The sequence below is a fragment of the Lycium ferocissimum genome, chromosome 11 (assembly GCF_029784015.1).
Source record: "Lycium ferocissimum isolate CSIRO_LF1 chromosome 11, AGI_CSIRO_Lferr_CH_V1, whole genome shotgun sequence".
In the NCBI taxonomy this organism is placed as follows: domain Eukaryota; kingdom Viridiplantae; phylum Streptophyta; class Magnoliopsida; order Solanales; family Solanaceae; genus Lycium; species Lycium ferocissimum.
Genome location: NC_081352.1, coordinates 25202978 through 25212713, shown reverse-complemented (window position 1 = coordinate 25212713; position 9736 = coordinate 25202978). Strand labels below are relative to the sequence as shown.

General features: G+C 47.8%; 1 protein-coding gene across 1 annotated transcript; it reads left to right on the top strand.

The window, feature by feature from the left end:
• The first annotated feature begins 713 nt into the window (after positions 1–713).
• On the top strand, positions 714–1701 carry LOC132038164 (uncharacterized). The gene is made up of 2 exons (XM_059428881.1): positions 714–770; positions 850–1701. The coding sequence occupies exons 1-2, from the start codon at positions 714–716 to the stop codon at positions 1699–1701; spliced, it is 909 nt and encodes a 302-aa protein (XP_059284864.1).
• The last annotated feature ends 8035 nt before the right edge of the window (positions 1702–9736 follow it).

Here is a 9736-nt window from a genome sequence, read left to right as displayed (position 1 = left end):
AAAAGTGGCTCAGGAGCGTCGTCCGGTCCCCGAGAGACGAAGAGTCCGACGTGATCATTCGCCGGTCGGCGTGGCCCCATCCTTTTCGAGTCGGTCCCGAGGAGGAAGTTGCGCTCCACCCCCTTCAACCGAGGAAGGACCCTCCGCTTCGGCCGCCCTACTGTGTGGGGAAGAAATACTTTACCCAACACCTCTTAGGTCCATTGAGTTTGTTGATATTACAGGTGATGCCTCCTCCGAGGAGATTCCCCTGCAAAGACCGAGGAGATCCGGACCTGAATCAACTGCTGAAGCTGGGACAAGAGCTGAGTCGGCACTGAGGCCCCACCGGATACTGGCTCATTGCCTACCGAGGACCCAACTGTCGGGTTCGAAGCCTCTACTCCTACCGAGGCTGCTGGTGCTGTTCCGGCTACCCCCACTGCTCCGAGGTCGGATAATCTTGATGACATATTTTGGACACTCCTCCTGCGACCGGGGAGGCTGCGGGTTTTGGTCACCTTCCCATCCCTCGAGCCACGAGGTCAGCTAATCGATCCACCGAAACCGGTGCGAGGGAAGGCCTAGTGCGCATCTTCCCGGCTCCTAGTGTGGAACCTAGGAGGACCAGATCGGCTGTAGTTACCGTTCCCGAAGACTGCAGCTTTCTATCTCGCCCGGTGGGAGTGGCAAGCTACCTTCGGCCCCTCGTTTCGGACTCGGACAAGAGGAAGATGGCCGGAGTCCCCTGGCAGTGCCTTATTAACGAAGGCATGCATGCGGGCAATCGGGTAAGCCTTTCAGCCCATTCCTGACATAATTTGATGTGAGTTTTTGGTTCATCACTTGACATCTTTGCTTCTTTTACAGAGTGTGGTGCTTATTAACGAAGCCTTCATCCGTGTCCAGCAAGAGGTTGATGACCTTAGAGGCCAGCTGGATGCCCAAGGTCGAGAAACGGAGAAATTCCAGCATCTTTTGCAAGTAAAAGAAGATGAGCTGAGCCGAGCAGTGGCCCTCACAAACCTTCAGCCCGAGCTCGATGCAACGAAGGCTGAGAACCTTCGGTTAAAGGATGAGTTAGCCGGGATTGTGGAGAGGAACCGGCTTCTGGAGGAAGAGAAAATCGGTCTTAGTCAAGACAACACTCGGTTTTCTTCCAAACTTAGCGAGCTCGAAACCACCATTTCCCAACTCCGAGGGGAACTCGACTCGGTTAAATCTGATGCCGTCAATATGGCCGAGAGGCACCGACGGCTTGAATCCGAGAGTGCCAAATATGAAGAGAGAATGAGGGTATTCGAGCAAAAAGCTGAGGACAGGGCCCGAATATGCGATGAACTAAGGACCCGACTTGAGGAGACGGTTGAGGCTAACGATCTTCTCAAAATCGAGCTTGAGTCGGCCACTCAAAACCGGAGTATCCTCGATGAAGAGAGGAACGAGTTATTGGCTAAGCTGGCCCGGGCTGAAGCCGATTTGGCAGAAGCCCTGAAAAGTGTGGAAGCTGTCGAGGCCTACTCCACGGTTGTAGTAGAGCATGAGCGGTGGAGGTCTCGGAGGATCACCCTCGAGGAAGCCGAGCGTGGCTTTACTGATCTCCCAGCCCTTATTCTAGAGGCTAGAAGAACCGAGGAAGAAGCAAAAAGAGCTCTTGATTCCGACTCCGAAGACTCTGAACGGACAGAGTCCGAGCATTCTGGTTCCAGCCATACCGGATAGGCCAGGGCTTGTATTACCCTTTGTTTTGCCTTTATAGTATTTTGAACTTTCCCAAATTTCAAGTGTAAAAGATTTGTATATATAAAAAGCGTATCCTTTCTGTTGACCATTCTTTTGTTTGAATGTTTGTTATGATTCTTGTCCAAACTGCCGATTCTTTCCGAGGATAAGTGGACATCGGAGTCGCTTTCGGACTTGTTCGATATACATAGGTTTTTCATTGTCTTATCCGGGAGTTGGATAAAGAGGTTTGCCCGCGGGACTTATTTATGCTTTGTGAATTCAGACGTCTCCGAATCACGTTAGGCATTTTTAGGGCCGATATTTTGTGGCTATTCATTTATCTTTGATTAGGTTCGGGCACCTGAATCTCTGCTTAACCAGATTCTGGTGTAGCAGTCCCCATTCGGGGGTGTTAAGATTTAGGCTCGGTTCACTATGACCTTGTTGCCTTTATCGTATTTCGACTGTAATGCCCGGAATCGAGTATACGGATAAAATGGTGCCCGATTTTCGGGCAATGTGCTTTACTAGGAAGATATATCCGAAATGTAATAATTTGATTTTTCAATAAACTCCAAGTATTTGTACATCATATGAGGACTTTGTCCGTTTCCTTCTGTTTTTTGCCGTGGCAAATTCTAAGTGGACACGATTCGCTCTGATCGTTTGGTCCTTACATCAAAACCTAATACAGAAGGTCCGGCATTGGTTCTTGCCATAGTAAAATATTAAGGGGACACGATTCACTTTTGATCGTTTGGTCCTTACATCGGAATGTAATGCCGGTGGTCCGGTCCATGAGATCCCAGCGGTGTCCGTTGTTGAACTTCTTCCGTTTCCAACTAATCGGAATAAACCGAGATGTGGGTACCATAGCCCCTTAGTGCTTATTCGAACTGTGAAGTCGGGTAAGCACTATCAAGCCCCCACTCGTAGGGTGTTGCCCCGAATATCCGGGTATTTATACTCGTTCTCTTTTAGTAACACGTTGTACTTGTTGCCTCATTAAAAACCTTGTCGGAAAACCCATTTGGGACAAAACCGGACCAAGGAAAAGAGTGCAACACGTGTTTTCAGACCTAGCAAGTTAACTACGTCGGGCACTCGGCTCCCTGCAAAAAAGAAAAGGTAAGTGAATAAAATAAAAGAGTCCATACCTCAACAGTAGTATCTCTTCAAATGAGCCACATTCCAGTTATTGCGCAACCGTTGCCCGTCCATGGATTCCAGCTGATAGGACCCTTTGCCCGTTATCTCGGTCACCTTGTATGGCCCTTCCCACCGGGGCCCGGTTTTCCCTCGTTGGGGTTCTTGGTGTTCAAGGTAACTTTTCGAAGCACCAAGTCCCCAATTTGGAAATGTCAAAAATTAGCTCTCCGGTTATAGTACCTTTCCATCCTCTGTTTCTGGGCTGCAATACGGACTAGCGCGTTTTCGCGTAGCTCATCCGTGAGATCGAGTTTTACGGCCATGGCCTCCTCGTTTGATCCCTCGGTGGTGTAACTGAACCGGAGACTGGGCTCACCGACTTCTACAGGAATGAGGGCTTCGGTCCCGTAGACCAACGAGAAGGGTGTTTCCCCCGTACTTGATTTTGATGTGGTTCTGTAAGCCCACAGCACCTCCGGTAATATTTCCTTCCAGTGATGCTTTGATGTTTCAAGTCTCTTCCTCAGATTCTGAATTATTGTTTTGTTCGTAGATTCCGCTTGTCCGTTTGCACACGGGTGATACGGAGTTGACACAATTTTCTTGATCTTCAATCCTTCGAGGAAATCATTAACTTTGCCACCAACGAACTGGGGGCCGTTGTCACAAGTGATTTCGGCCGGAATGCCGAACCGGCAAATAATGTGGTCCCATATGAAGTCAATAACTTCCTTTTCTCGTATTTTTTCGAAGGCCTGCGCTTCAACCCATTTTGAGAAATAGTCAGTATAAACAAAATAAAACGGCCTTACTCGGTGCCCATGGCAACGGACCAACAATGTCCATTCCCCATTTCATGAAGGGCCGTGGTGATATCACCGAGTGCAGTAGCTCCCCGGGCTGGTGAATCATCGGGGCATGTCTTTGACACCCGTCACACTTCCGGACAAAATTCTTCGAATCTTCCTCCATCCGGTTCCAATAATAACCGGCTCTGATGATTTTTCGGACTAAGGCTTCAGCACCGGAGTGATTGCCGCAAGTCCCCTCGTGTACTTCTCTCATCACGTACTCGGTTTCACCGGGACCTAAACATTTGGCCAAAGGACCGAAGAAAGACCGTCGGTATAACTGGCCATCCACCAGGCAGAACCGTGCTGCTTTTGCCCTTAGTGACCGTGATTCCTTTGGGTCATTGGGGAGCTTTCCATCTTGCAAATAGTCGATGTATTTGTTGCGCCAATCCCAAGTTAAACCCATCGTGTTTATTTCAGCATGCCCGTTCTCTATTGCCGAATTCATCAAGTGCACCACAGTCCCGGGGTTAATTTCTTCCCCTTCGACTGAAGACCCCAAACTGGCCAATGCATCGGCCTCGCTGGTTCTGCTCCCTCGGCACATGCTGCACGGTCCATTCTTTAAATCGGTGAAGTATGACCCGGACCCTTTCAAGATACCTTTGCATCCGTTCGTCCTGACTTCGAAGACGCCATTCACCCGGTTAACAACCAGAGAGAATCGCATTTTGCTTAGATTACTTCGGGCCCCATGCTCCGAGCTAATTCTAGTCCTGCAATCATAGCCTCATACTCGGCTTCATTGTTAGTTAATTTAACTGTTCTAATGGATTGCCGGATCGCATCTCCGGCGGGGGTTTTAAGGACGATTCCAAGCCCGGAACCTCTAAGGTTCGAGGCTCCGTCCGTGTGTAATGACCAAATACCCGAGGCTTTCCCCGAGGTTAGTAAGAGTTCCTTCTCAACCTCGGGGATCATGGCCGGGGTGAAGTCCGCCACAAAGTCGGCTAAGATTTGGGACTTGATGGCCGTCCGAGGCTTATATTCAATGTCATATCCGCTTATCTCTACAGCCCTCCCTCCCATTTAGTTAGTCTACCCGATAGTTTCCGGTTTATGCAAGATGTTCTTTAATGGATAAGTGGTCACCACACATATCGGGTGGCATTGAAAGTAAGGTTCGAGCTTTCTAGAAGCGCTTACCAGTGCTAATGCCAACTTTTCAAGGTGGGGATAACGGGTCTCCGCATCCCCCAAAGTTCTACTCACATAATAAATGGGAAATTGCGTACCTGACTCTTCTCGGACCAAAACTCCACTTACCGCTACCTCGGACACGGCAAGGTAGAGAAAAAGTTGCTCGTCCACTTTCGGTGTATGCAATAAAGGCGGGCTGGACAAGTACTCTTTTAATTCTTGTAAGGCTCTCTCGGCACTCCGGTGTCCAAGTGAAGTCGTTCTTCTTCCCGAGTAAGGAGAAGAAACGGTGACTCTTGTCCGAAGACCTGATATGAACCGGCTCGCGCCGCTATCCTCCCGTAAGCCTCTCGCACTCCTTTGACGTTATTTACCACCTCGATATCCTCGATTGCTTTGATCTTGTCCGGGTTAATCTCGATTCCCCGATTTGACACCATGAAACCGAGGAATTTGCCCGACCGGACACCGAAAGCACACTTCTCCGGATTGAGTTTCATGTTATATCTTCGGAGCACGTCAAAAGTCTCCTGCAAATGTTTTAAATGGTCCTCTGTTTCTAGGAACTTAACAACCATGTCATCAATATAAACTTCCATTGTTTTTCCTATTTGTTTTTCGAACATCCCGTTAACTAGGCGTTGGTAGGTTGCCCCGCATTTTTTAATCCGAAAGGCATGACATTGTAGCAATAAGTCCCGTATCGGGTAATGAAAGATGTTTTCTCTCGATCCTCCGGTGCATCCGAATTTGGTTATACCCGGAGTAAGCATCGAGAAAACTTAACATCTCATGCCCGCCGTCGCATCGATCATTCTATCGATGTGGGGCATTGGAAATGAATCCTTCGGCATGCTTTGTTTAGGTCCTTATAATCAACGCACATTCGAAATTTATTACCTTTTTTCGGCACCACCACTACGTTAGCCAGCCAATCCGGGTATTTTACTTCCCGAATAGAGCCTATTTTTAAAAGCTTTGTTACCTCATCCTTCACGAAGGCATGCTTTGATTCTGCCATAGGCCTCCGTTTCTGCTTCACCGGGGGAAATCTCCCGTCGAGGCTGAGCTTATGAGTTGTTACTTCTGGTGGCACACCTGTCATATCTATATGCGACCATGCAAAACAATCGACATTAGCTTGAAGAAATTTAATTAACTTGTTCCTGAGCTCCGAGGTTAACCCCGTGCCCAGGTATACCTTTCTATCCGGTAGATATTCAAACAAGATGACTTGCTCCAACTCCTCCACTGTAGATTTTGTCGCATCCGACTCATCCGGCAAGACGAATGATCTAGGTATGTTGAAGTCGTCCTCTTCGTGCCCCGGGTCTAATCTCTTTTGCTCCGTTGCTAGACCCGTGAACGGTAATTGCTATTTGGAATCCTTGTCCCCGGCTGATTCTTCCTTTTGATCCGGCTTTTTGAGTAGGGGTGATGATTCTTCGACCGCGAACATCTCTCTTGCTGCAGGTTGTTCTCCCAGGATGGTTTTTACCCCTCCGGTGTCGGGAATTTCAGCAGCTGATGTAACGTCGATGGCACGGCTCTCATGCTATGTATCCATGGTCTACCCAGCAATGCATTGTATTTCATATCCCCTTCGATTACATAGAACACCGTCTGCTGGATGGTGCCGTCAATGTTGACCGGCAAAGAAATCTCACCCTTCGTGGTTTCGCTCGCCATATTGAACCCACTGAGCACCCGGGCCACCGGTACGATCTGGTCGAGTAGCCTTAACTGTTCAACCACTCTCCACCGGATGATGTTGGCCGAGCTACCTGGGTCAATTAAAATACGTTTAATTTGTGATTTAAAAACGAGAATAGAAATTACCAACGCATCATTGTGCGGTTGTATAATGCCTTCTGCATCCTCGTTGCTGAAAGTGATGGAACCCTCGGGTATATAATCCCGGCTGCGCTTTTCACGAACAGTGGAAACCTTGGCGCGCTTCATTACCGGCCCTCTAGGAGCATCTGTACCCCCGATTATCATGTTGATTATATGCTGAGGCTCTACCGGTTCAATCCGTTTGTTCGACTCCCTTTCCTTGTAGTGGGTTTTGGCCCGCTCACTCAGGAATTCACGAAGGTGCCCATTTTTCAGTAAACGAGCCACCTCTTCTCTTAATTGGCGACAGTCTTCAGTTCGTGACCATGAGTTCCATGGTATTCACATATCATGTTCGGTCCCGTTGGCCGGGATCCGACCTCAATGGTCTCGACCACCTTGCTTTCGGAATGCGACCTATGGCCGAGACAAGGTCCGAGGTGTCGACACTAAAGTTATATTCCGATATCCTTCGTGGGTCCCCGTTAGTTGCCGAGCTTCCGCATCACTTCTAAACGACAACCCCTGGCTATTCGATGGACGCTCGGTTCTTCTATCTCCTCCGCCGGAGAATTGACCGGGACCGACCTCGACTTCTCCGTTGAAGCTTGTTTTCTCTGATTCAGAATATGGCCGGTATCTTTCCCTCGATGGCCGTATCTCCGGGTCATAATTTTTTCTAGACCTCTCAGATCCTTTACTTAGGTTTACCGGACCCGGAGGAAGTTCGAGCTGGTCATCCTCCACCCGAATCTTGGACTCGTATCTGTTGTGCACGTCTGCCCAGGTCACAGCCTCGTATTCCAGTAAATTTTCCTTTAGTTTGAACGAGGCCGTCGAACTTCGGGGATTAAGCCCTTTGGTGAATGCTTGTGCGGCCCATTCTTCCGGAACCGGAGGGAGTTCCATCCGTTCCCTTTGGAAACGATTGACGAACTCCCGCAGTAACTCGTCATCCCTTTGGGCTATCCGGAAAATATCCGCCTTACGAGCCTGGACCTTTTTGGCACCAGCATGAGCTTTTATGAACGCATCCGCGAGCATTTCGAAAGAAGTGATTGAATGCTCGGGCAGATGGTCATACCAAGTCAATGCTCCTTTTGACAGCGTTTCCCCGAACTTTTTCAACAACACGGATTCAATTTCGTCTTCTTCGACATCGTTGCCCTTTATGGCACAGGTGTACGAGGTCACGTGTTCCTGAGGATCCGTTGTGCCATCATATTTCTGGATGTCCGGCATTTTGAACCTCTTTGGGATCAACTTAGGAGCCGCACTCGGAGGAAAAGGCCTCTGAATGTACCTCTTCGAATCCGGTCCCTTCCAAATGGGCGGAGCCCCCGGGATCTGGTCCACCCGAGAGTTATAGGTCTCCACCCTTTTCTCGGTTGAGTCTACCCGCTTTGCCAATGTTTCGAGCATTCTCAATACCTCGGTGGACGAGCCGCCCCTCCGACCCATTGCTCTCGACCATTCGAACTTCTTTCTCTCCGGGTTCGGCAACACCCTTATTCTTCTCCGGAGTCGTTTCATCCTTCTTGCTCTGCAACTGGGCTATTGCGACTCCTTGTTCGGCAATAGCTGCTCTTTGTTCCTGCAACATTTCAAAAATAAGACGTAAGTTAATATCATCCGGGATATTTGGCACTTTCTGGCCTTGTGCCCGGGACAAAGTGACAGAATTGAGAGTATTTAAAGGATCGGTGGCCGGCTGGGCGGCGTTCTCCTGGTTCACAGTATTTTGTCGGTTGAGGCCCTCCCTCGAATCGACGGAATTCGGGTCAACGGGATTCACTGGTAATCCCTGTAGCCCGATGTTCTCATTTTCGGCCACAATCTCGTTGTTGACGTGACCAGATTGTCCACTGTTTGCCATTTGGTCCGTTTTCACGCAGACGAACAAAAGAACTGAAATCTTTAGACGAATGAGTTGCAACCGAGATCAAAGACCACTATTATCCAATGCCCCACGGTGGGCGCCAAACTGTTTTACCCCGAAATTGGATAATAAGTTGAATTTGTAGATGAGGTATTAGATATGTGGCACTTTAATCTATTTTTAGATAAATGAAGATATATGTGTATGTTTTGCTTATAAACGACTTAAGTGTGAATAAATCAATATGCTAATGGTTGGGTAAAGATGTATATATATTATATATTTGAGCTAAGATATATATATTATATATTATATATATTGAATGATATGATTCAACGGATTATATAAGCTGTAAACCGGACCAAAGTCAGAGAAAATGAAGGAGAGAGAGAAAACTTCAATATATATATTCAAATACAAAGTTCTTGGATCTGAAAAGCCAACCCCTAAAAGTAAGGAAATGCCCCTATTTATAGTTTTCCTCTATGGGCCCTTCATACATCATGGAGCCCTTTTAGGATAAAGAAAACCTAATATGGATAAGGTTGGGTCGTACGGTCTGACACCCGTACGACTGTCAGGTGACAACATGATTTCCACACGTGGCGAGCGAATAACTGATTAACCGGACCAACGGCCACGATCAGAACGGTCATGAAGAAACCGGGCTAACGGCCACGACTGATTCCGCTATGTTTGAACCGGACAAACGGCCACGATCAACTCGGCCATGGAGGAACCGGACCAACTGCGATAAGGAGTTATCCCCGGTTGAATCGGACCAACGATTTTCTTCAAACTTCTTCTGATCAAGCGCTATTGTTTGCCTTCTTTCTTGACTTTTCTAGTTAGCTGCTATTTCAATATTTAGTATGGGGGTGGTATTGGTACCTCCACTAAGAAGACTTCAACATTGGAAGTCAAGCTGAGGAATATTCTTAGATAGTATCAGTTCAAGGACTAAGGAGTGAACACTACAATTATTGCCATCAAAATGCAACGAATAAAACACCACTTTAGTTGCAGAAGTTCAGCCACCAATGAATGACCAAGAGCACTTTTTTGTTTGGTTTTAAGTCGACTCTGCTAGAGGCATATACTCCCTCCATCCCAAAAGTTTTTTGAGAGTCTTTGTCTTTGGACCGTAATTTTTTCATGTCTTTTAAATATTTTA

Bases quoted from the DNA above. Each gene is read 5' to 3' on its own strand.
- LOC132038164 (XM_059428881.1), top strand. From the start codon at position 714: ATGGCCGGAGTCCCCTGGCAGTGCCTTATTAACGAAGGCATGCATGCG. The intron at 771-849 runs GTAAGCCTTTCA...CTTCTTTTACAG, and splicing joins GCATGCATGCGGGCAATCGG to AGTGTGGTGCTTATTAACGA.